This window comes from Oncorhynchus clarkii, chromosome 30, assembly GCF_045791955.1.
Source record: "Oncorhynchus clarkii lewisi isolate Uvic-CL-2024 chromosome 30, UVic_Ocla_1.0, whole genome shotgun sequence".
Classification (NCBI taxonomy): domain Eukaryota; kingdom Metazoa; phylum Chordata; class Actinopteri; order Salmoniformes; family Salmonidae; genus Oncorhynchus; species Oncorhynchus clarkii.
This window is the reverse complement of record NC_092176.1, coordinates 19,956,132-19,983,442: the sequence shown is the minus strand read 5'-3', so window position 1 is coordinate 19,983,442 and position 27,311 is coordinate 19,956,132. Positions and strand designations below refer to the sequence as shown.

The following is a 27,311-nucleotide window of genomic DNA, read 5'->3' as shown; positions in this document are numbered from 1 at the left end:
TGCAAGCTGATAGTGTCGGTCTAAATTCCCTCATTCTCTGTCAGAGTTGCTTTAGAAGCTTAGCAACAAAAAAAAGAGCAGTGCACATCCCACTCAGAGGCTCTTAGAAGCCAACTTGCAGGTCAGAACACTGGCCAGCACTACCCTTCAGTACACACAGCTCAATATGACCATTCTCCCTACGTACATTCAGTAATGTAACTTTGCAACCTACACCAGGGGTTTCCAAACCTGCTTGTTTTTGTTGTCTTGAGTTTCTGCCCGATAAACCAGGTTGTGATTACTGAATCAATGTGTGAATCAAAAGGGCAACCGCAACCTGTTTTGAGAAAGTTATCCCTGACCAACACCACAAAATATCACCAATGTTTTACTAAAATAATCACTATAGAGAGTCTGAGGTAGTCATTATGTTTATATTGTGTAACAAATTGGCTGTGTACATGTGGATTAAGGCTTGTTACCCATGACTTATGTTTTCCTCTCACTCAGGGCTGGAGAGGAAGCTAAAGGCTGGAGAGGAGAGGCTTGATCAGCTCGCAAATGAAAAGGCCAAGCTCCAAAGTGACATCTCAGACATGATGAAGTCATCAGGCGACAGTTCAGCACAGCTTACCAAAATGAATGAAGACATCACTCAGAAAAAAAGGTACACAATGAAATGTCACAAACAAAGGTGTTCTCAAACATATTAAAGTAGTTTAATGGCTTACTGTCATCTGAGAAGTCCACAATCCGGTTTCCTCCAGTGCCAATATTTAATGAGAGTATGACAACAATGCACAAAACCTGTCCATCACCCTGGTTTATCAGTTCTTCAGTTTCAGTCTAAAACTGTTTGATTCTGTCCTCTACAATGAAGCCACAGTTTGTGTGAATGCCACTGGTCCATTTGGTCAGAGATTGATCTCCCCCTCCTTCACCTTTTACCAGGAGTCTGGAAGAGTTACAGACCCAACTCGCAGAGGAGAAGGAGCGGGCTGCATGTTCTGAGGAGCAACAACAGCAGGAAGTTGCCCAGAAGGAGCAGGAGCTGAAGGCTGCCAGAGACGAGCATCAGGGCCAGCTAAGCAACCTGCAGGGGAAAATCACACAACTGGTGAGTGAAAACCCAGAGATGGCTTTGAGATGTTGATGATTGGGATAAAGTAGATGATTAGATGTGAAGAGGTTTGTTGTAAAACTGCCTACATTCTTCAGTAATAGACGTTTTACTGTCTCTAACCCAAACACTGAAATAATCTACTGCTGTCCCCCTACCAAACAGCAAATGATTGATGTTAGTTACTGTCTCCTTCATTTTATGTGTGTGTAGGAGAAGAGTTTGCAGCAGTGTGAGGCCCAGGCCAAGGATCTTCAGACCTCCCAGCAGAAGGCCCTATCTGAGGCCTCAGAGTACCATGCCAAGCAGCTCCAGGAGCTGCAGGGTCAGGCTGAGAAGACCAAGCAGGAGCTGAGTGTCTCCAGGAAGAAGGCCCAGGAGCTGGAGAGGCTGGTGACTGAGCTGCAGCCTTACAAAGAGAAGGCTCAGGTGAGCACCCACCATATCATTATCAGGACCACCATGTTTTATGTTCTCAGGAGGAGCTGCCTTTTTGTACAAAAAATCTTGCTGCTTTGCGTTAGCTTTCTTTAGGTTGACTGAAGTATTAAGTGAGAACATTTTTCCAGTATAGTCCTATCCACTTTCTGTAAGAGATGTCAGTAGCACCTTATTTTACAGTACCAGAAATGACCTGGTTATTATTATGTCATTACCATTTGACTGTTGTTTCCAAGTCAAATGAAGTGTTGCCTGAAATGGTCTATGGTCAGGTTTGATATTCACTTGATGCTAATTAGACCACCTCACTTCTAATGTCTGGGTAGTAATCATACTGTAGGAAGGAGGAAGGAAGGTAAGAAGTAGCTGAAGTCCGTATTACTTTAATGAAAGGTTGACTGTTAGAACAATTATGGCATATCACAGTGACCTCGTTCTTTGATTTCATTAAAACAAATGTAATCATAAAAACACACTAAGCCCAAGATTCATGTTAGCGTTTTATCTGCTCATATTATTGCTTTTTGATAATAACTATTTATGCAAGCCCATTGCACCATGTCATATATCATATGTGTTGTCACATATGCACCATCTTCATTTCAGCATTGACTGTGTGGGTATGTTGTGGTGTGGTTTTAGGGCCTACTTTGAAAGCAGAGGCACACCTTTAGATATATATATATATATATATATATATATATATATATATATATATATATATATATATATATAAAAACTGATGACATTTTAATTCATGCTTCAATAATCTTGATTAAGTGGATGTAGTAACCACATAATTGTTAGTGGTTTAATTAGTGTCGTTTCACGATGAGTAGCCAGTATGTAAAGTGTAGGGCTTCAGTCTGTGCTCACCATTTATGGGTTGTTCCACAATTTCAATCCCTTTTTGGTAGCGTAACTTGTTGTAAAAAAGCTTTTTCCTCATGATACCATCTATTTTGTGATGTGCTCCAGTCCCTCCTGCAGCAAAGTACCCCCACAACATGATGCTGCCACCCCCTTGCTTCACGGTTGGGATGGTGTTCTTCGGCTTGCAAGCCTCCCCCTTTTTCCTCCAAACATAACGATGGTCATTATGGCTAAACAGTTTTATTTTTGTTTCATCAGACCAGAGGACATTTCTCCAAAAAGTACGATCTTTGTCCCCATGTGCAGTTGCAAACCATAGTCCAGCTTTTTTATGGCGGTTTTGGAGCAGTGGCTTCTTCCTTGCTGAGCGGCCTTTCAGGTTATGTCATATAGGACTCGTTTTACTGTGGATATAGATACTTTTGTACCTGTTTCCTCCAGCATCTTCACAAGGTCCTTTGCTGTTGTTCTGGGATTGATTTGCACTTTTCGCACCAAAGTACGTTAATCTCTAGGAGACAAACGCGTCTCCTTCCTGAGCGGTATGACAGCTGCGAGGTCCCATGGTGTTTATACGTACATACTATTGTTTGTACAGATGAACGTGGTACCTTCAGGCATTTGGTAATTGCTCCCAAGGATGAACCAGACTTGTGGAGATCTACAATTTGTTTTTTGAGGCCTTGGCTGATTTCTTTTGATTTTCCCATGATGTCAAGCAAAGAGGCACTGAGTTTGAAGGTAGGCCTTGAAATACATCCACAGGTACACCTCCAATTGACTCAAATGATGTCAATTAGCTTATGAGAAGCTTTTAAAGCCATGACATAATTTTCAGAAAATTTCCAAGCTGTTTAAAGGCACAGTCAACTTAGTGTATGTAAACTTCTGACCCACTGGAATTGTGATACAGTGAAATAATCTGTCTGTAAACAATTGTTGAAAAAATTACTTGTGTCATGCACAAAGTAGATGTCCTAACCGACTTGCCAAAATTATAGTTTGTTAACAAGACATTTGTGGAGTGGTTGAAAAACAAGTTTTAATGACTCCAACCTAAGTGTATGTAAACTTCTGATTTCAACTGTATATATATTTTTTTGCCTGTGGATAACACGGTTGACGTGTTATGCTCGACACACTCAGTTTTACACCACAAAACAACAGAAAATTGCCAAAAAGTGTAGAACGAGCTCGTCTGCTTTTGCACTAGTTTGACCATATTAAACGAGTTCTGTTCACGTCATGGCTTTTTAAAATGCAATATTGGTGCACAATTTCTACTTAATGTCAAAGGGATACAAAAGGGCAGAATTTCGTGGCACAACCATTATAAGACCATTAAAACAGGGTTATCTCAATGGAAAGTTATTCAATTACGCACACACTCCACCTCACCTGGTGCACACTGATTGAAAACCTGAATCATTAGAACCCACTTAGAAGGCACACACACACACACACACACCTACATACACATCATAAGCACTCCATTGGTGTACCTCTGTTTTCAAAGTTTTCTCAACTTTTCATGGTGTCAGCTTTGTTTCTTTTTCTCCCAACTGTCTTTTATGCTTGCACCAGCTTAACTTTTCCAATTGCATTTTATAACTTTTGTAATAAAATGCTTGACTTGTTTTGTTTTCCCTTTATATGCCCATTTTTTTCTTTCAACCTTTTTCCCTCAGTTTCTTTCTGGTGAGCTCGACTACTCCGGGCAGCATATTGAGAGATTGTCCACAGACCTGGAGAAGCAAATCTCAGTGCTGGCGCACATGTCTAAGGAAAGCTCAGATCTCAAAGCTCAGGAAGGAAGTCTCAAAAATCAACTCTCTGAACTCGAGGCCAAGCTCTCAGCCTCGGAGGCTAGTCACCAGGAGCTCTCAGGTAAGACTGAAGAACTTCTGACACTGAGGGACAAGCTCACAAAAGAGCAGGAGGAACTTTGGACCACCAACCGGAAGCTAGATGGAGATAATGCCTCACTATCCAGAGAGTTGGAGAAGCTTAGAGTTGCTGTTGAGGAGGTAAAGGCCAATAACAAATCCCTCAGTCAATCTGAAGCGGAGCGTCAGTCCCAAATTGAGGAGCTTCAAAAGACAAATGCAGAGAAGCATGAGGTCCTTTTGAAGTACCAACAGGAGATCCTGCAGCAGGAAACTAAGAGGAAGCAGCTAGCAGAGGTCTATGAGAAGACCTGTGAGGAGAGGAACAGGCTCCAGCAAAGCAGGGAGAAGCTGACCTCTGAGAAGGATAGCCTTTTGTTGGAGAGGGATGCAGCCAGAAATGCTAAGAAATCCCTTGATGCAAAGAATGTGGAGTTGCAGGCAAGGTGTCAGTCTTTAAGCTTGGAAAAAGAAGACTTCTGTCTGAAAAACACTCAGCTACAGGCACAGACAGAGACCTTGGGCAAAGATAAAGTGGAGATGTTTACTCAAATGAATGCTGCCATTTTTGACAAAGAGGCCCTCCAATCCTTGAATGCAGAGCTTCAAAATCAGCTGAATGTCACTAAGAAGGATCTTGAGAAGTCTGTCCGTGACAAGGTTGAGCTACATGCTTCAAAAATGAGCCTGGCCAAAATGCTGGACCAGTCCAAGACCAGCAGTGAGGTTACCGACTCTGAGAGGCTTCACCTCCTGCAGGAGAAAGAGGACCTGCTTGCTACCCAGCGAAAGGTGTGTTCTGAGAAAGATGAACTTATCAAGGAGAGAGAAGAGTTAAAGGAGAAGCTCAGACTTTCTACAGAGGAAGTGGCAACCTCTAAGGAGAAAGTTAAAGAGCTGTTGTCATCTTTTGGCGAGGAGAAGGAAGCACTTTGTCTCCAGAATGCAGAGACTGAGAAGGCGCTACACTCCATACGCAAAGAGAAGATGGCTATAGAATTAACACTGGAAAAGCAGAACATGGAGAGTGACTGTTGGGTACATGAAAAGGAAGAGCTGGAAGAAAAGCACACACAGGAGATCTCTGAAAAGTGTACTCTAACAAAAGAGCGTGACAAGCTAGCAGGTGAAATCTGCAGTATGAAGGACCAGTTGGACAGCTCCACTAAGGCCAATGATGACCTGAAGCAAGCCAATTCCAACCTCACGTCCTTGCTGGAGGAATTAAAACAGAAGATAGAAAAGGTGGAGACTGAGGGAGCTTCCTTGAAAAAAGAAAAGGTTGATCTACAGGCACAGCTTCAGAAGCTTTGCTCAGAGCGGGAGGCCCTTGAAAAAAGCAAAACTGAACTTGCAGAGGAGCATCATGAACTAAAAGGCAACTCTGAGCAGATGCGTTTGGAACTCATTCAGCAGAACGATACCCTAACAAAAAAGCAGGATCTCCTACTTTCGCAGCAGACAGAGCTTAACAAGAGCCTGCAGAAGGACAAAGAGGATTTGCTTCTGCAGGTCCAGGAGTTCAAAGGTCAAACAGAATCACTTTCAAAGGCAAAAATGCTTCTTGAATTGCAGCAGCAGACTGAAGCAAGTGACCGAAGTAAACTGTCCTCTGCAAAGGATGACCTCTCCAGAGAGAGAGAGGACTTACAGACACAGTTGTTCACTCTGACACAGGAGAAGATTACTCTCCTGCAGTCTGAATCCAGCCTGAAGGCAGAGGTTGCCTCTGTTTGTGTTGAAAGAGACACAATGGCCTCTGAGAGAAATAGTTTGCGTAGTGATTTAGGGCAACTTAAGACGACCCACACTGGATTGTTAGGTGAGAGACAGGGTCTGCTTGAGGAGAATGTCCAGATGCAAGTCAAAGTGCAGGACCTCACTCAACAATCTGTCACCAGAGAGAAGGCCATGGATGAGTTGTCTGCCAACCTTAAGGATATTGGAGTGGAGAGAAAAGCATTTGCTGGGGAGGTTGAGAACTTAAAGGCACAGCTGAAGGAGAGGGACCAGGAAAAGGGTGACTTGGCTGGAGACCAAATATGCCTGTCTGCCAAGCTGGAGAAGCTTGTCAACGAGGTCTCCTCCCTGGCTAAGGAGAAGGTAGACCTCCTAGCTATACAGTCCCGCCTGGAGCAAGACCTTTCCTCCCTCCACAGCAGCCAAGAGAGTAGGGATGGGGAACACTCAAGGCTCATGGGGGAGGTAGAGAAGCTGCAAGTTACCCAGACACAGCTTGAAGCAGATGCCCAGGCCCTACGTGCTGAGAAGTCAGTGATGGAGGGACAGCACAAAGCCTCTGTGGAGGAGGCATCTGTGTCTACCAAGGTCAGAGAAGAAATGGCCACCAACCTGGAAGACCTGAAGGTCCAGAAGGATGCCTTGCTCAAGGAGAGGGACAAAGCCACCCAGCAGGTCACCCAGCTTGAGGCTCAACTAAAAAATGCTATTTCCAAGCAGCTTGAGGTACTCCATTACTAACAAACCCCGTAACTAACCCTCACGTTGAGCTGGCTGTGGTCATGTTTCAACCTCACTGCATGCTACTCCGGTCTTCTATTTAACTTAATTTTTGTTTAATCTCCTTTACTAACTGCTCTCTTGCTTCTAGTCCATTGCGAACAGTTTATTTATGAAATGTAAATTCCTTTGGGCTTAGAACGTGATTTGAGAAGTTCCTTGGTTGGGGTAGATGGTTACATCTCCGCTCCCTTAGAATTTGGTTTGAAAATAGTAATTAGTAAGTAGTAGTAGATGTGGGCATTACAATGATTCCTGAGGATTACACTAATTGCATAGGAGAAACAATCATTGTAACCCCCTAGAGCTTCAAAATCCGGTTTGGAATGATTTGGATGACTGACATGCAAAGCATGCAAATTAACTCTGCATAATATGAGAAAATGGAGTGATCCTTTAGGGATCCTCTGGTTAGAGTTGATTTGGGCTGTGTAAAATAAGGCTCCATCAAATGATATCTCAGGACATAGGGGTTCACCTCAACCAACCCCTATCCAAGTAAGTTACAGGTATTTCATTATATATGTCTGGTTGACATGCCCCCCTCTCCCTCACTACCTAGGCAGCGGAGTCCTCAGGGAAGACTGCTGAGGTCGTGGAGTTGCTGACACAAGAGAAGGGCCTTCTGCAGCAGGAGAAGATTGAGGCCCAGTCTCTGCTGGAGGAGTTCAGGAGTGCCAAGCAGGAGATGACCAATCAGGTATATGGAGAATGTAATACCTCTGTTGGGGTATACTATAGTGGTTGAGCATCATGGATTTTCAATAAGGTATGGAGATTGTTGAAATTGTATGGGTGAGGAATGATGGCTTTGTCACTGTCATATAGGGCTATCACTAAGGACTTTGGAAGGGGCTCCTTGTAAACTTAACAGAAGTTTGGTTTCGGGGTGTAATGGTTGCAAACCACTGTTATAAGTTATTATTCACAGTATAATACATGTAAACAGAATTTTTGCCACAGGTGCTGGCATGCTCACACTCCAAGATCCACGTTAAACAGGATTTTTCAGCCCCATAATTATTTTTTATTTTATCATTTCAACTTGTACTTTTTTTGTGTGTGTTAATTTCATTGCCCAACATAAAATAAGCAATTGCATCAATCCTTTTATGTACTCATACTGGCACAAGTAAAGTTCACTAGGGACTGAAAGCTATAGTGAGAAAAATGCTCTCAACTTGAACTTTCACAACATTCAAACAATCTGTATTATATACCATACATTAGAAGTGATCTATGTTTTTTTGTTAATGCACAGCTGGATTCCTTGAAGCAACAGAATTCCAAATACAAAAAGGAGCTCAACCTTTCTAAAGAGCAACTCAGCTCAGAGAACCAGAAAATCAGCGGCCTGTGCCAGGAGATGTGAGTATACTGTGTGGTGTGTGTGTGTTTGCCTTCAGAAAGTATTCTTACCCCTTGATTTTTCCACATTACACATTTTGTTGTGTTAATGAATTAAAAATATTAAACTGATTTACACACAATACCTCATTGAATACCTCACAGTGACATTTTTTTTTTAAAATTGTAGCAATTTTATTGAAAATGAAATAAAGAAATATCGCATTTACATAGGTATTCACATCCCTGAGTCAATCATTTGTAGAAGCACCGTTGGTGGCAATTACAGCTTTAGGTTGGCTTGTGCATAGCTGATACAGACATACCCATCTGGATTTGTGGATTTTCTTCCTTGCTGATTTTCTCAAGCGCTTAAATTAGATGGGGAGTCTTTCCACAGATTTTCAGTGTGATTCAAGTCTGGGCTTTGGCTGGGCCACTCAAAGGCTTTCACATTCTTGTTCCGAATTACAAACTTTGTCCCATGACCAACTTTTTAAACCTGCTGTCGTGCCTTCTTCACGACTGTGCGTGTGTGTTTGGACCATTCATTGTTTCCTCTATCCTTACTAGTCTCCCAGTCCCCATCACTGAAAAGCATCCCCATTGCATGATGCTGCCACCACCATGCGTCATGGTAAGGATGGTGTTAGATGGGTGATGAGCTGTGCCTGGTTTTCTCCAGACATAAAGCTTTGCATTCAGGCCAACGGGTTACGTTTTTGTGTTTATTATGGATCCCCATGCAGCAGCTACACTTCCTGGGATCCAGCAACATATGACAGATAAATAAATACATACATACATACATACATACATACAGTGTGGCAAAAAAGTATTTAGTCAGCCACCAATTGTGCAAGTTCTCCCACTTAAAAAGATGAGAGGCCTCTAATTTTCATCATAGGTACACTTCAACTATGACAGACAAAATTAGAAAAAATAATCCAGAGAATCATGTCTACTTGTGTGTGTCTTATCTGATTCTACTGCATGCGTCAGTCCCCCATGTAGCCATGGCTCTATGTAGTACAATGCGCCTCCCAATAGTCTGTTCTTGACTTGGATTGTGACGAGACCCTTGGTGGCATGTCTTGTGGGGTATGCATGGGTGTGCTAGTAGTATAAACAGACACCTCGGTGCATTTAGCATGTTAACACTTCTAACAAAAACAAGTAATGATGAAGTCAATCTCTCCTCCACTTTGAGCCATGAGAGATTTACATCCATATTGTTAATGTTAGCTCTCCTTGTATGTTTAAGGGCCAGCCGTGCGGCCCTGTTCAAATGAATTTACCACAAATGGACTCCAAGCTGTAGAAACATCTCAAGGATGATCAATGAAAACAGAATGCAACTGAACTCAATTTCGAGTCTTATCGCAAAGGGGTCTGAATACTTATGTAAATAAGGTATTTCACAAAACCTGTTTTCGCTTAGTCATTATGTGCGTAGATTTGATGAGGGCAAAAAAAACATACATACATACATTTAGGATAAGGCTAACTTAACAAAATGTGGAAAAAGTGAAGGGGTCTGAATACTTTCGGAATACACTATGTATGAAGACCACAGCAGCCCAGATAATTTTCTTACTAGCCCTACCTTCCATTTGTCATCAATGGAATATCCCTGTTGAATATTTTCTCAATGTTGTTAGTCAGATGGGCCTTGACAGTCAGCTGTGTATCTATCTGGCAGGTCCTGGCTCAGTGCCAACATCTGACAGCGGGGTTGGGGCAGAGGGGGTACTATTGCGGTAATTAACCCTTGATGCAGGGAGCAGTTAAATGCAGTTGATCGCTAGGATAATTATTGAACCCGTCTTGATTTGTTTATTTTTCTCAATAGATTTACTTAAAAGAAATGCAAACTTGCTTTCTTTACTCCATGCTTTTAATTGTCCTCGCTCTGACATTCTTATTCTGAGTGAAAATACATTACACACACGCACACACTGGGTATGAGTTATAGCTCATTGCTCTCAACAGTTTTCAGACTTTAAATATTCAGACATTGAAGTGTCAGACATTGTCTTCATACCCTACCTCAATTCCCAAATATCTGAGATAAGAATTATTATTGAATTATTATAATGTGTGTGTTTAGTGATAAGCTGAAGCAAGCTACCTCTGTGAAGTCCCAGTCCCTGGTGGCCTTACAGGAGGAGAACAACAAGCTGACCAAGGAGCTTGGCAGCAGCAAGAAGGAGACCAGTGGCCAGCAGAAGGTACCACCACTGGACTGCTGATGTGTTACCTCCTCCCTCAAACTGCCTCTAGATTTTAAGAATGTAACATTTACATTGAATTACTACAACTTTCCAACCAAGCAATTCATCCTATAATGTATGTTCTTTTTTCTTAGCTGGAAGCTCAGCAGTCCAAGCTCAATAAACAGTTGCAAGAAATGAAGCAGAGGTGAGAAACTGTGTAGAAACATGGTGTATGTAGCTAGCCTTGTCTATAATGCTGTTTTAATTTCCATCCAAATCAAGTGTCCGAAAATTGTTTGCCGTTTCTAGTCGAAAATAGACACTCCCAACAGTTCTGCAATTAACTTCTTGGTGACGGGGGCAGTATTGAGTAGCTTGGATGAATAAGGTGCCCAGAGTAAACTGCCTGCTAATCTGTCCCAGATGCTAATATATGCATATTATTAGTAGTATTGGATAGAAAACAAAATCCAACCAGGAAGTGGGAAATCTGAGGATTGTAGTTTTTCAACTCTTTGCCATTCCAATATACAGTGTAAATGGGGTCATATTGCACTTCCCAAGGCTTCCACTAGATGTCAACAGTCTTTAGAACTTTGTTTGAGGCTTCTGCTATTAAGGGGAGAGAATGAGGGGATTGAGCCAGGTGTCTGGCAGAGTGCCACAGGCTCGTGACTTGCAGTCACGAGAGTTAGCTCTCGTTCCATTGCTTTTCTACAGACAGGAATTCTCCGGTTGGAACATTATTGAAGATTTATGATTAAAAACATCGTAAAGATTGATTCTATACTTAGTTTGACAAGTTTCTACGGGCTACAACGGAACATTCTGAACTTTTTGTCCGACGTTCGGCTGGACCTGAACGCGCGTTTGGATTTGTTCATTGAACGCGCGTTTGGATTTGTTCACCAAACGCCCTAACAAAAGAAGCTATTTGGACATAAATTATGAACTTTATCGAACAAATCAAACATTTATTGTGGAACTGGGATTCCTGGGAGTGCATTCTGATGAAGATCATCAAAGGTAAGTGAATATTTATAATGCTATTTCTGACTAATGTTGACTACACAATATGGTGGATATCTTTTTGGCTGCTTTGTTGTCTGAACGCTGTACTCAGATTATTGCATGATTTGCTTTTTCTGTAAAGTTCTTTTGAAATCTGACACAGCGGTTGCGTTAAAGAGAAGTTTCTCTAATTCCATGTATAACACTTGTATTTTCATCAACATTTATGATGATTATTTCTGTAAATTGATGTTGCTCTCTGCAAAATCACTGCATGTTTTTTGAACTACTGGATGTAACGTGCCCAATGTATACTGAGATGTTTTTATATCAATATGAACTTTAGCGAACAAAACATGCATGTATTGTGTAACATGAAGTCCTATGAGTGTCATCTGATGAAGATCATCAAAGGTTAGTGATTCATTTTATCTCTATTTGTGCTCTTTGGCTGGAAAAATGGCTGTGACTTGGTGGTGACCTAACATAATCGTTTGCTTTCGCTGTAAAGCGTTTTTGAAATCAGACACTGGCTCGGTTAACGAGAATTTTATCTTTTAAAATGGTGTAAAATACTTGTATGTTTGAGGAATTTTGATTGAGCTTTTTGTTGTTTTGAATTTGGTGCCCTGCACTTTCAATGGCTGTTGGCAAGGTGGGGCGCTACCGTCCCACATATCCCAGAGAGGTTCATCATGGATGTTTGTATCACTTTTCCGTTCATCAACGTGGCATGTCATGTTTGTGCTCTGTCTACACTGTCTGCTAACATCCTCTTTTGCCTTTTTTTAACACATTAATTAAAAATGAAAAGCTGAAATGTCTTGGGTCGATAAGTATTCAACCCCTTTGTTATGGTGTGCCTAAATATATTAAGGATGAAAAAAATGCTTACGTTGCATGGACTCACTCTTGTGTGCAATAATAGTGTTTACATGATTTTGGAACGTCTACTTTGTCGCTGTACCCCACACATATAGTTTATCTGTAAGGTCGAGCAGTGAATTTCAAACAAAAGATTCAACCACATAGACCAGGGAGGTATTCGAATGCCTCGCAAAGAAGGGTACATATGGGTAAAACACATTTAAAGCATATATTGAATATCACTTTGAGCATGCTGAAGTTACTAATTACACTTTGGGTGTATTGAATCACCATCCAATCACTACAAAGATACAGGCGTCCTTCCTAACTCCGTTGCCGGAGTGGAAGGAAACCGCTCAGGGATTTCACCATGTCATCGGACTTTAAAACCATTCGTTTCTAATGGCTGTGATGGGAGGTAACTGAGGATGGCTCAACAACATTGTGAACATAAATGACAGAGTAAAAAGGAAGCCTGTACACAATAAAAAGGCGCTGAAGTAATACTACAAAAAATGTGTCAAAGCCATTAACTTGTGCTGAATACGTTTTATGTTCGAGGCAAATCTAATACAACACATTACTTAGTACCACTCTCCATATGTTCAATCATAGTGATGGCTGCATGTAATTGCTAAGGACTAAATGTTCAGGATAAAAAATAAACGGAATGGAGCGAAGCACAGAGATCTTAGAGGAAAACCTGGTTGTCTGCTTTCCACCACTGGGAGATTAATTCACCTTTCAGCAGAACAATAACTTAAAACACAAGACCAAATATAGACTGGAGTTGCTTACCAAGAAGACAGTGAATGTTCCTGCGTGGCCAAGTTAGATTTTCAAGCAGATTTAAGTTAACTATGGCAAGATCTGAAAATGGTTGTCTAGCAATGATCAACAACCAATTTGACAAATCTTGAAGAATTATGAGAAGAAGAATGGGCAAATGTTGCACAATCCAGGTGTGGAAAACTATTAGAGACTTTCCCAGAAAGACTCACAGCTGTAATCTCTCCCAAAGGTGATTCTAACATGTTTTGACTCTGTTACCATAGAGAGGTTGCTGTTCAATGAGTAATCCCTCTAATTCACTTGCTTTTTGTCATCACAGTATGTTTACAGTGCCTTCAAATTATTTATACCCCTTGACTTATTCCACATTTTGTTGATTGAGACTGAATTCAGAATGGATTAAATGTTTGTTTTTTCACAAGTGTATTGAAAATGAAGAATATTAATTGACAAGTATTCACACCCCCACATATTTTCAATGGGATTCATGTCTGGGCTTTGGCTGGGCCACTCAACGACTTTCACATTCTTGTTCTGAAGCCATTCCAGCATTGCTTTGGCTGTATGCGTGGGGTCATTGTCCTGAAAAGAAAGGAATTTAAATGTAAATCTTTGTTTTCACTCTGAAGCAGGTTCTCATCAACGATTTTCCTGTATTTGTCTCCATTCATTGTTCCCTCTATCCTTACTGGTCTCCCAGTTCATGCCACTGAAAAGTATCCATATAGCATGATACTGCTACGGGTGATGAACTGTGCCTGGTTTTCTCCAGACATACCGATTTCCATTCAGGCCAAAGAGTTAGTTTTGTCTCATCAGACCACAGAATCTTGTGCCTTATGCTCTGAATCTTTCACGTGCCTTTTTGCAAACTCCAGGCGCTCTGTCGTGTGCCTTTCTCTCAGGAGTGTCTTCTGTCTGGCCACTCTCCCATAATGCCCAGATTGGTGAAGTGCTGCAGTCTGTTGTCCTTCTGGCAGGTCCTCCCATCTCAGCCAAGGATCTCTGTAGTTCTGGTGGTCATTGGGTTCTTGGTCACCTCCCTGACCAAGGTCATTCTTGCCCATTTGTTCAGTTTGGTCAGACAACCAGCTCTAGGCAGAGTCTGGGTAGTTCCATATTGTTCCAATTTCCCAATGATGGAAACGACTGTTCTCTTGGAAACATTCAACACTCAGTTGTTTTATACCCTTTCCCAGATATACAGTGCATTCGGAAAGTATTTAGACCCCTTGACTTTTACCACATTTTCGTACGTTAAAGCCTTATTCTAAAATGGATGAATTCGTTTTTCCCCTCATCAATCTACATACAACAAAAACAGGATTTTAGAAATGTTAGCTGATTTATTCAAATAAATGTCACATTCACATAAGTATTCAGACATTTTACTCAGTACTTTGTTCAAGCATCTTTGTCAGCGATTACAGCTTAGTCAGTCTTCTTGGGTAGGACGCTACAAGCTTGGCACACCTGTATTTGGGGAGTTTCTCCCATTTCTTCTCTGCAGATACTCTCAAGCTCTGTCAGGTTTGATGGGGAGCGTTCATTTTCCCCTCGATCCTGACTAGTATCTCAGTCCCTGCCGCTGAAAAACATCCCCAAAGCATGTGGCTGCCACCACCGTGCTTCACCGTAGGGATGGTACCAGGTTTCCTCCAGACGTGAAGCTTGGCTTTCAGGCCAAAGAGTTCGATCTTGGTTTCATCAGACCAGAAAATCTTGTTTCTCATGGTCTGAGAGTCGTTTAGGTGCCTTTTGGCAGAATTCAAGGGGGTGGCGTAGCTTTTTACAATTTTAATCCATTTTGAATAAGATTAACATATCGATGTGGGAAAAGTGGAGGGGTCTGAATGCATTCCCGAATGCACTGTATGCCTCATCACAAATCTCTCAGATCTACTGACAGTTCCTTGGACTTCAGGGTATAGTTTCTGCTCTGACATGCACTGTCAACTTATATAGACAGGTGTGTTTCTTTCTAAATCATGTCGAAACAATTGAATTGGCCGCAAGTAGACTAATCAAGTTGTAGTGACATCTCGATGATGATCAAAGGAAATGATATGCACCTGAGCTAATTTTTTAGTATCCTGGGCAATGGGTGTGAATACTTATGTCAATGAGATTTTCTATTTCTTTTTCAATACATTTGATAATATTTCTTTAAAGAATCACTGTCATTATGAGAAATTGTGAGTAGATGGGTGAGAAAATAATCAATTTTGAGTTCAGGCTGTAACAACAAAATGTGGAGTAAGTCAAGGGGTATGAAGACTTTCTGAGGGCACTGTATTAAAAAAAAATTTCAAGCTAAACAGTAGACTCCACTTCAAATTTGATTTGTCATATGCGCCGAATACAACAGCAACAATACAACCTTACAGTGAAATGTTTCTTACAAGCCCTTAAAACCTCTATGAGCTAAGGGGCAGTATTTTCACGTTCGGATGAAAAGCGTGCCCAAAGTAAACTGCCTGTTACTCAGGCCCAGACGCTAGGATATGCATATGCATGGTAGTATTTGATAGAAAACACTCAAATTTCTAAAACTGTTAAAATAATATCTGTGAGTATAACATAACTGATTTGGCAGGCGAAAACCTGAGAAATCCATTGAGGAATTATTTTTTATTTTGGTTTTGTAGTTTTCTATTCAATGCCATTACAGTATCCATTGACTTAGGACTCAATATGCAGTTCCTATGCCTTCCACTAGATGTCAACAGTCTTTAGAAATTGTTTCAGGCTTGTATTCTTATAAATGAGGGAGTAAGCGCAGTCAATGAGTGGACCCCGACGTGTCACAGAGCTTTTTCATGCACAATCCCGAGTGCATTTCTTGTTTACCTTTTATATTGACGATGTTGAAATATTATAGATCATTTAGGCTAAAAACAACCTGAGGATTGAATATAAACATTGTTTGACATGTTTCTATGAACTTTACGGAATTTAGATTTTTTTGTCTGCCTGTTTGGTCTGCGGATTACTGAAGAAAACGCGCAAACAAAACTGAGGTTTTTGGATATAAAGAGTTTATCAAACAAAAGGAACATTTATTGAGTAAATTAATGTCTTTTGAGTGCAACCATTATGAAGATCATCAAAGGTAAGGGATTAATTTGATCTCTTTCTGAGTTTTTTGTAACGCTTCTGCTTGGCTGGTTACTGTTGGTAATAATTTGTCAACTGGGCTATGTTCTCAAATAATCATAAGGTGGTTGGATTCACAAGAAGTTAATCTTTAAACCTATGTAAAATGTTTTGTTTTCTGAATATATATATATATGAGTATTTCTGTATTTGAATTTGGCGCTCTGCAATCTCACTGGATGTTGGCCAGATGGGACGCTAGCGTCCCACATACCCTAGAGAAGTTAAGGAGCCTTTTTGACCGCACTTCCCGCACGGCAAGCACTCCGATACCACTTGTTGTGCGTTAGCAGAGGGAACACTCTATGACTTGAGTCTTAGACAATGTTATGGGCCTTCCTGTGACACCCCTAGTATATAGGTCCTGCATGGCAGGAGGCTTGGCCTCAGTGATGTACTGGCTGCAGCGCCTTAGTCAGTTTGCCGAGCAGTTGCCATTCCAGGCGTGGATGCAACCGGTCAGCATGCTCTCGATGGTGCAGCTGTAGAATCTTTTGAAGATCTGGGGACCCATGACAAATCTTTCCAGTCTCCTGAGGGGGAAAATGCATTGTCGTGCCCTCTTCACAACTTCCTTGGAGTGTTTGGACCATGATGGTATCCACATCAACAAACTAAGGAACTTGAAGCTCTCGACCCGCTCCACTACAACCCTGTTGATGTTAATGGAGGTGTGTTCGGCCTTCCTTTTCCTGTAATCCACGATCATCTTCTTTGTCTTGATCACGTTGAGGGAGAGGTTGTTGTTGTCCTGGCACCACACTTCCAGGTCTCTGACCTCCTATTGACCATCTCATCGTTGTCGATGTCAGTAAACTTAATGAGGGTATTGGAGTCGTGCTTGGAAACGCAGTCGTTGGGTGAACAGGGAGTACAGGAGGGGACTAGGCATGTACCCCTGAGGGGCCCCAGTGTTGAGGATTAGCACTTCCTTCAGGAAGTCCAGGATCCAGTTGCAGAGGGAGGTGTTTAGTCCTTAGCTTCGTGATGAGCTTTGAGGGCACTATGGTATTGAACGCTGAACTGTAGTCAATGAACAGCATTTTCACATAGGTGCTCCCTTTGTCCAGGTGGGAAAGGGCAGTGTGGAGTGTGATTGCTTAATCTGTGGATCTGTTCAGGTGGTATGCGAATTGGAGTGGGTCTAGGGTTTCCGGGATCATGGTGTTTTGATGTGAGCCATGACAAGCCTTTCAAAGCACTTCATGGCTACTGTTACAAATCCCTTTTGGCCCGACAGTCTAGGGGAGATAGTAACGAGACCCGTAACACAACTCATGCAAATTATAATAGTGAAAAAGTAAAAGTGAGAACGAAATAACCACGACTACTGATATCTACCGTCAAACTCAGGGTTTATTGGAACACACACGGTAATGGGGGGGAGCAGGAAAAGGGGCTGAGCTGGACCCAAGGAATGAAACAATAAGTATTGAAAAACACCCCTAAGCTAGACTAGCCTACTTTAACAACAGCTAACTAACTAACCAAAAATACAGTGGGTGGTCCACCCAGTTCTAACTAGTGTATTTAAAAGTTTACCTACGGGTAGTGTATGCCCATGGGCGACTTGTCTTGGTTCCCCCTTTTCCCACCAGCAAACAAACAAACACCATAACCAAAAACAATACTCACAGGTGATGACAAAGTGCTATGGAGGTGCTCAAACAAAAGATAGCTTAATACATAAAGAGTGAAATAGAGAGATTGAGCTCCACAGCAAACAACTGACAGGGTTTTTAAACAAAGGGAAAGGAACGGTGATTGGGTAGGAAACAGGAGGAGGTGTGTCTTCTGATTGATGATTGATTGGGGAGTGATGATTTTCACCTGTGAGGGGAGAAGGAGAGAAACACACACACACACAGGATACACACAGGATACTTGTATCCGTAACAGCTACCGACGGGGACTATGGTGGTCTGCTTGTAGGTATTACAGTCTCGGTCTGGGAGATGTTGAAATTGTCAGTGAAGACACTTGCCAGTTGGTCCGCGCATGCTCGGAGTACACGTTCTGGTAATAGGTCTGTTGAATGTTGACCTGTTTAAAGGTCTTGCTCACATCGGCTATGGAGAGCGTGTTCACACAGTTGTCCGGAACAGCTGACGCTCTCATGCATGCTTCAGTGTTGTTTGCCTCGAAGCAAGCATAAAAGGCATTTATCCTGTCTGATAGGCTCGCGTCACTGGGCAGCTCGCTGCTGGGTTTCGCTTTGTAGTCCGTAACAGTTTGCAAGCCCTGCCACATCCGACAAGCGTTAGAGCCGGTGTAGTGGGATTGTATTAATGCTTTGCCTGTTTGATGCTTATTCTGAGGGCATGGCGGGATTTCTTATAAGCGTCCGTATTAGTGTCCTGCTCCTTGAAAGCGGCAGCTCTAGCCTTTAGCTCGGTGCAGATGTTGCCAGTAATCCATGGCTTCTGGTTGGGATGTACGTACGGTCAATGTGGGGGGGACTTTAAACCTTTTTTATTCCATGCTTCTGAATTTAAAGTTTCACAAGCACCATTCTATGTGTATACAGTGCCTTGCGAAAGTATTCGGCCCCCTTGAACTTTGCGACCTTTTGCCACATTTCAGGCTTCAAACATAAAGATATAAAACTGTATTTTTTTTTGAAGAATCAACAACAAGTGGGACACAATCATGAAGTGGAACGACATTTATTGGATATTTCGAACTTTTTTAACAAATCAAAAACTGAAAAATTGGGCGTGCAAAATTATTCAGCCCCCTTAAGTTAATACTTTGTAGCGCCACCTTTTGCTGCGATTACAGCTGTAAGTCGCTTGCAGTTTTGCACATCGAGAGACTGACATTTTTTCCCATTCCCCCTTGCAAAACAGCTCGAGCTCAGTGAGGTTGGATGGAGAGCATTTGTGAACAGCAGTTTTCAGTTCTTTCCACAGATTCTCGATTGGATTCAGGTCTGGACTTTGACTTGGCCATTCTAACACCTGGATATGTTTATTTTTGAACCATTCCATTGTAGATGTTGCTTTATGTTTTGGATCATTGTCTTGTTGGAAGACAAATCTCCGTCCCAGTCTCAGGTCTTTTGCAGACTCCATCAGGTTTTCTTCCAGAATGGTCCTGTATTTGGCTCCATCCATCTTTCCATCAATTTTAACCATCTTCCCTGTCCCTGCTGAAGAAAAGCAGGCCCAAACCATGATGCTGCCACCACCATGTTTGACAGTGGGGATGGTGTGTTCAGGGTGATGAGCTGTGTTGCTTTTACGCCAAACATAACGTTTTGCATTGTTGCCAAAAAGTTCAATTTTGGTTTCATCTGACCAGAGCACCTTCTTCCACATGTTTGGTGTGTCTCCCAGGTGGCTTGTGGCAAACTTTAAACGACACTTTTTATGGATATCTTTAAGAAATGGCTTTCTTCTTGCCACTCTTCCATAAAGGCCAGATTTGTGCAATATACGACTGATTGTTGTCCTATGGACAGAGTCTCCCACAGCTGTAGATCTCTGCAGTTCATCCAGAGTGATCATGGGCCTCTTGGCTGCATCTCTGATCAGTCTTCTTCTTGTATGAGCTGAAAGTTTAGAGGGACGGCCAGGTCTTGGTAGATTTGCAGTGGTCTGATACTCCTTCCATTTCAATATTATCGCTTGCACAGTGCTCCTTGGGATGTTTAAAGCTTGGGAAATCTTTTTGTATCCAAATCCGGCTTTAAACTTCTTCACAACAGTATCTCGGACCTGCCTGGTGTGTTCCTTGTTCTTCATGATGCTCTCTGCGCTTTTAACGGACCTCTGAGACTATCACAGTGCAGGTGCATTTATACGGAGACTTGATTACACACAGGTGGATTGTATTTATCATCATTAGTCATTTAGGTCAACATTGGATCATTCAGAGATCCTCACTGAACTTCTGGAGAGAGTTTGCTGCACTGAAAGTAAAGGGGCTGAATAATTTTGCACGCCCAATTTTTCAGTTTTTGATTTGTTAAAAAAGTTTGAAATATCCAATAAATGTCGTTCCACTTCATGATTGTGTCCCACTTGTTGTTGATTCTTCACAAAAAAATACAGTTTTCTATATTTATGTTTGAAGCCTGAAATGTGGCAAAAGGTCGCAAAGTTCAAGGGGGCCGAATACTTTCGCAAGGCACTGTATATAAAGATGGAGTTTCAAGCAGCAACGTTTTGGGCGACCTGACCAAATTCACATAGAAATGTGAGTTATAGATCTATTATTCTCTTTGAAAGCAAGTCTAAGAAGCGGTAAAACTGTTCTATGTGCACTATTAAGATGCTTCCCATTAAGTTTAGTTTTTTCGTCTTTTATTTTGTTTTGTACATAAGCTTCAAACAGCTGAAAATACAATATTTTTTGTTATGGAAAATATATTTCACAGCTGTTTAGATGGTTCAATGATTCTCTACACTAGATTGTTTTGTCACAAACTGAAATTAGGCAAACTATTAGAATTTTTACAACCAGGAAATGGCGGATGGATTTCTTCATAGTGCACCTTTTTAACCGAACTTAAGAAACCAGTCGGCTGCTGGTGGTACTCCAGTAGACATTAGAGTTCACTCAGATTATGCATGGTCAATGCTTCACTATTCCCTTTTGGAGTGGTTAAACTCTTATGACTATATCATAATTCTGTTTTGCCTTTGACAGAGAGACCACAATGAAGAAAAAGTTAGATGAGGAGAAAGCATTCCTCCAGAAATCCATCCATAAAAGCAGCGCCTTGATCTCTGAGAAGGATCAGGAGCTGGAGACCCTGATGAGTGAGGTAAGAATTGGTGCTCTTCCCTATTTCTAGACATTTTAATTCCCTAGCCTCATGGCAGGCTCCCTGGCACTAATTCTAAGCCAAAAAGCTTTGGACTAGTCTTATTAGAACTTGAGTTCATTAAGACTTCAGTACGTTGTTTTTCAGCATTTGTATAATACACTGAACAAAAATGTAAACACAAAAATATTGTGTTGGTCCCATGTTTGAAATTAAAGATCCCCAAAATGTTCCATACACACACAAAGCTTATTTCTCTCAAATTCTGTGCACTAATTTGATTACGTCCCTGTTAGTGAGCATTTCTCTTTTGCCAAGATAATCCATCCACCTGATAGGTGTGGCATATCAAGAAGCTGATTAAAACAGCATGTTCATTACACAGGTGCACCTTGTGCTGGGGCCAAGAAAAGGCACTCTAAAATGTGCAGTTTGGTCACACAATGCCACAGATGTCTCAAGTGTTGAGGGAGCGTTCAATTGGCATGCTGACTACAGGAATGTCCAGCGGAGCCAGATAATTGAATGTTAATTTCTCTACCATAATCTGCCTCCAATATCATTTTAGAGAATAGATTAGGGCCAAAACAGTATTTTTTTTAAGTTGTTACATTTTGCGTTTTATATTTTTCTTCAGTGTATATACAGTTGAAGTCAGAAGTTTACATACACCTTAGCCAAATACATTTAAACTCAGTTTTTCCCAATTCCTGACATTTAATCCTAGTAAAAATTCCCTGTCTTTAGGTCAGTTAGGATCACCACTTTATTTTAAGAATGTGAAATGTCAGAATAATAGTAGAGAGAATGATTTATTTCAGCTTTTATTTCATCACATTCCCAGTGAGTCAGAAGTTTACATACACTCAATTAGTATTTGGTAGCATTGCCTTTAAATTGTTTAACTTAGGTCAAACGTTTCAGTTAGCCTTCCACAATAAGTTGAGTGAATTTTGGCCCATTCCTACTGACAGAGCTGGTGTAACTGAGTCAGGTTTGTAGGTCTCCTTGCTCACACACACTTTTTCAGTTCTGCCCAAAAATGTTCTAAAGGATTAAGGTCAGTGCTTAGTGATGGCCACTCCAATATCTTGACTTGGTTGTCCTTAAGCCATTTTGCCACAACTTTGGAAGTATGCTTGGGGTCATTTTCTATTTGGAAAACCCATTTGCGACCAAGCTTTAACTTCCTGACTGATGTCTGGAGATGTTGCTTCAATATATCCACATAATTTTCCTACCTCACGATCCCATCTATTTTGTGAAGTGCACCAGACCCTCCTGCAGCATAGCACCCCCACAACATGATGATGCCACCCCCGTGCTTCACGGTTGAGATGGTGTTCTTCGACTTGCAAGCCTCCCCTTTTTCCCTCCAAACATAAGGATGGTCATTATGGCCAAACAGTTAGACTTGTGGAGGTCTATAATTTTTTTTCTTATAGCTTGGCTGATTTCTTTAGATTTTCCCATGATGTCAAGCAAAGAGGCACAGAGTTTGAGGGTAGGCCTTGAAATACATCTACAGGTACACCTCCAATTGACTCATGTCAATTAGCCTATCAGAAGCTTCTAAAGCCATAACATCATTATCTGCAATTTTCCAAGCTGTTTAACTTAGTGTATGTAAACTTCTGGCCCACTGGAATTGTCATACAGTGAATTAAGTGAAATAATATGTTTGTAAACAATTGTTGGAAAAATTACTTGTGTCATGCACAAAGTAGATGTCCTAACTGACTTGCCAAAACTATAGTTTGTTAACAAGACATTTGTGGAGTGGTTGAAAAACGAGTTTTAATGACTCCAAGCTAAGTGTATGTAATTTTCCAACTTCAACTGTATAGCCATTGTCTATTGTATATGACATATTTGTATTTTTTTTACCTCTGAGCAGTTATCAGTGCTGCGTGGGGAGAGCGCCATAGCGAAGACACTGAAGTTTACTATACAGTTACTGGAGAAGGACAAGGCACGGCTGCAGGAGCATGTTCAGAGCCTGGAGAAGAGCCTTTCAGGAGGACAGGATACTGTTACCAGCTCCTCAGGTATGACTGGGTAGTTGAAGCTTAACTCATGTCTACAGATTGAACTTCACTGTCACTGAATGCTTTATATGCATGTTTTCCCTTCAGGTGACGCAGCTCTGGCTCAACTAAGGGAGAACAAGGAGACTGCAGAAAGCCAGGTATACATTTATAATGGACCAATTTAGCAAAAATTGGTGAATAAGAGACCGCTTGGGTATGTCATTCAGTGGGTTATTTATTGATATGTACAGTGTTGCATTGTGTGTTTGGCAAGATTGTGTGTAAGAAGTACCTAACCTAAGTCGTACTTGTGCATTAATTTAAGTTACGGTTCCATTCTATTGCCATATGACATGCTGTGGTTGCTTAGCGTACTATGACAATGGCAACTTTCATACGATCAGTGGTATGGAAATTCCCTCTAAATGAATGCAATTTTGCTCATGTCAATGTCTGCAAAGTCCATGACTGGCAGTGTACAGAATTTATTTCAACTCACTGGAGAACCTCTGACAATTGATTTAGGAAGCTGTTTTATCACAGGTGTGCTGAGATGCCTCAAACAGCTTTAACCAAAAACAATAATGAGCACTGAAGTTGCTTACCATGTAGATCTGCCTTTATCCCTTAACTTACCCCTTAACTTACTGTCACAGGCTTTGAATAGGTTTGTCAGAGGTTGAACAGTGATGAAGCTGTAATGTTGCCTACCCACTATTTTCTCTTAGGTTATTTTAGTATTTTTCCATATGTCAGTGATGACTTGAATATATTGTCTTCTATTAGGTGGGTCCTAATTTTGATCTGTTTTGTCTCCTCCATCTCCACTTCCTCATTTACCTCCTTCCTCCTCTGTCACTGATGTTGGCCATGCTACCCGGAAATCAGGCAGCGGTTTGTTACTGTTTTTCATCAGCTCCACTCATGCATGTCTATTTGTCTGTAGATTTCCACTCGGTTCCTGTTCTGTCTGTGCTGTTCTATGTTCTGAAAAATAATTCCTGAATGTTCCTGTTGATTTACATTTCTGGTCGTCTCCTAAAGGCGTCCTCATATTTCCCATTCTAAACCGTTTCAAGCCTCAATTCGTCGGGGCATGGACACGAGGTGTCAAGTGTTCCACAGTGATGCTGGCCCATGTTGACTCGAATGCTTCCCACAGTTGTCAAGTTGGCCGGATGTCCTTTGGGTAGTGGACCATTCTTGATACACAAAGGAAACTGTTGAGCGTGAGAAACTCAGCAGCTGTGCAGTTCTTGACACACTCAAACCGGTGCACCTGGCACCTACTACCATACCCTGTTCAAAGGCACTTAAATATTTTCTTTCCCATTCACTCTTTGAATGACACATGCGCAATCCATGTTTTAATTGTCTCAAAGCTTAAAAATCCTTCTTTAACCCGTCTCCTATCGTTCATCTACACCGTTTTGAAGTGGATTTAACAGATGACATCAATAAGGGATTATAGCATTCACGTGGATTCACCTGTTCATTGTGTGTCATGGAAAGAGCAGGTGTTTTGTACACTCCCGTGTATATTATGACAACATTTTGTGGTGTTTTGGTCTTCGGCAAGGAGTTTTTTTTTTTGCCGTTTGTTATTTTCTTGAGGCAAGCCGAAGTTCTGAAGCCGAAGTATATGCCCCTTTGTTGGTGATTGGTCAACATTAGGCATTCTTCAATTGTTTGTTGTCATTCAATGAGAGACTACTTGTTTCTATGCAAATGTTTTCACTTGAGAAATACTGCACCGAACATCTTAGTTGTATGTAAAATTGCGGGATTAAAACCTCTGCAAAAACTTCAAAGGATTTATTTACAATAGCTTTCAGGGATTCAAAAAAAGGACCTCATATCCTATTCATACAGGACATTTATCAGAGTATGCTTTCCAGCAAATTGACATGCCTTGATGCCACAATTTCTCATGATGGATGATCCAGAGTTGTACTGTTCAGTGTCGCCCTCATTACCCTTTCCCATGCTCAAGCCAGGATCTGGGTTTGTTTTCACAACATAGGAACTGGCCAAGCACATTGAAGGTTGTGGTTCACTGTTCTTGTAGCATGGTGGGTTGGGGAAAGGGGTGAATTTACTAACTACTTGTGTGATATTGGCACTCAATGAGATGTGTATACAGTTGGATGACCTGTTGTTCATGTGTCCAAGTTACATTTCACATTTATTTTTTACTGAACTGTGGCAATGTCCGTGATATCCCGTCTTGTCTGGGACAGATTGAGTTCCTGAACTCGGTTATCGTGGACCTGCAGAAGAAGAATGAGGAACTTAAGGGCAAGCTGGAGAAGATGGCAGAGGCTGCCCTCAATGGGAATAATGCAAGCGAGCTTGACAACTATGACGGGTCAGCCTTCTCCAATGCTCTTAAACTGTAACCCTGAGTCAGACAAGTTGAAGCCCACACTAACCTCATGCTTTTTTTGTTTTGTTAATTTCATGAAGCTAGTTCAGAGCATGAAGCATTATTTCTATCTTAACATTTCATCAGTCTTAGTTTGTCCCCTCCCCCGTTAAGTACTTTTCCATTTGTCTAGTTTACTGTACATGCTCACACCCTGACCCTGTATGTCTCCCACCATCTTCTCAGCAGTTTTAACAAAGACCCTTCCAAAAAGAAGGTCCCACCAAGGCTCTTCTGTGACATTTGTGACTGCTTCGACCTCCATGATACAGAAGACTGTCCCACTCAGATGCAGATGCCGGACTCCCCACCCCACACCACCTACCACGGCAGTAAGGATGAGGAGAGGGCTTATTGTGACATCTGTGAGGCCTTTGGCCACTGGACTGACTCCTGTAACGATGACCAGACCTTCTAATCTAAAGCCTTCGAGAGCCATCTTTGGCACAATCTCAAATTTTGCACATAAATCAAATTCACATGGAGTTCTCTACTGTATGGGTTTGTCCACATGTTTGTCTGTGGATAAAGTGTCTTGCTCAAGCCCCTAAGCGCTCTTATGGGAGAAGGTTTTCTCAAAACAACAAATGTAATTATCCCCACCCACACTATGTTCACATCATTGACTGGGAAGAGGGGCAGGAATGCATATGTATTGTGATAAAAGGTTTTAATTGGTAATTGTAAAGGACTTGTCTTGAAATAAAATCCACGGTTTGTTTGTTGCTATCCTCTTCAGTGTGCATAAGATGAGAGGCTATAGTTTATTTTTTTAAGCTTGAGCATACTTTATACTTTGAAAAATGTTGCCTTGTCTGTGTGATAATTGTGTGGTGAAAGGTATGCAGAGGAGCATGGCTGGCTCCTGCTGCCTGGACGTGTTGGAACAGTGAAACCCAACACTGGTTGACTTTCAGTAAAAAAGACCTGACCTCGGACGAATGGTACAGTGGGATCGTGGTCAAGGTTGAAACTGCTAAACAAACCTAAAGGACTGCACACACTCTATTTCTCCTCTGTTTAAAATCCTTGGTTCTTTTTTAAGTGGCCTTTACTAGAACATTTCTTAATTTATCATTTAAGAGAATAAAATATTGTAAACAGATGGTATAATGCTTATGAATTTCTGTACCTAACTTTTTGAATGTTGAATATCTGTACAAAAATCCAATGAAATTTATGGATGAATTAAAGTTTTTTGCAGGAGCTCGTGTGAAAGGACCTTACTTTTGACTATAAGGGTAATTTCTCTATGAAAAGAATGCTTATTTTACCGTAGTGAGACAGACCACCGGATGCCTCATATCCTTAATCTAAAGCACTTCAGCTTTGTGTCCTGCAGTAGAGACCACATAATCCACATCTCGGTGGGATTCAGTTTGTGCACCAGCATGATCAAATCAAAATCAAATTGATTTATATAGCTCTTCTTACATCAGCTGATATCTCAAAGTGCTGTACAGAAACCCAGCCTAAACCCCAAACAGCAAGCAATGCAGGTGTAGAAGCACGGTGGGTAGAAAGGCTGAAACCTAGAGAGGAACCAGGCTATGAGGTGTGGCCAGTCCTCTTCTGGCTGTACCGGGTGGAGATTATAACAGAACATGGCCAAGATGTACAAATGTTCATAAATTACCAACATGGTCAAATAATAGTAGTTGGCCAGGTGGACTGGGGACAGCAAGCCAGGTAGTCCTGAAGCATGGTCCTAGGGCTCAGGTCCTCCGAGAGAGAGAAAGAGAATTAGAGAGAGCTTACTTAAATTTGCACAGGACACCAGATAAGACAGGAGAAATACTCTAGATATAACCCAGACTGGAAGACCACGTCAGTGACTCATCCCACTCAAGTGACGCACCCCTCCTAGGGACGGC

General features: G+C 41.5%; 1 protein-coding gene across 2 annotated transcripts in view; it reads left to right on the top strand.

Moving 5' to 3' along the window:
- The window catches only part of LOC139390095 (CAP-GLY domain containing linker protein 1a), a 60,006-nt gene extending 33,466 nt beyond the window's left edge, over positions 1 to 26,540 (top strand). The window contains exons 13-26 of one of the 2 annotated variants that reach the window (XM_071137239.1): positions 493 to 649; positions 934 to 1,099; positions 1,316 to 1,531; positions 4,105 to 6,768; positions 7,385 to 7,522; positions 8,084 to 8,190; positions 10,280 to 10,400; positions 10,538 to 10,590; positions 20,865 to 20,982; positions 22,880 to 23,030; positions 23,118 to 23,170; positions 23,901 to 23,906; positions 25,253 to 25,380; positions 25,627 to 26,540. In XM_071137239.1, the coding sequence (XP_070993340.1) occupies positions 493 to 649; positions 934 to 1,099; positions 1,316 to 1,531; positions 4,105 to 6,768; positions 7,385 to 7,522; positions 8,084 to 8,190; positions 10,280 to 10,400; positions 10,538 to 10,590; positions 20,865 to 20,982; positions 22,880 to 23,030; positions 23,118 to 23,170; positions 23,901 to 23,906; positions 25,253 to 25,380; positions 25,627 to 25,855 (4,307 nt within the window). In that variant the 3' untranslated portion in view covers positions 25,856 to 26,540. Of the gene's footprint in view, positions 1 to 492; positions 650 to 933; positions 1,100 to 1,315; positions 1,532 to 4,104; positions 6,769 to 7,384; positions 7,523 to 8,083; positions 8,191 to 10,279; positions 10,401 to 10,537; positions 10,591 to 20,864; positions 20,983 to 22,879; positions 23,031 to 23,117; positions 23,171 to 23,900; positions 23,907 to 25,252; positions 25,381 to 25,623 lie in introns of both variants that reach the window. The other variant, XM_071137241.1, reaches the window with a different exon arrangement.
- The last annotated feature ends 771 nt before the right edge of the window (positions 26,541 to 27,311 follow it).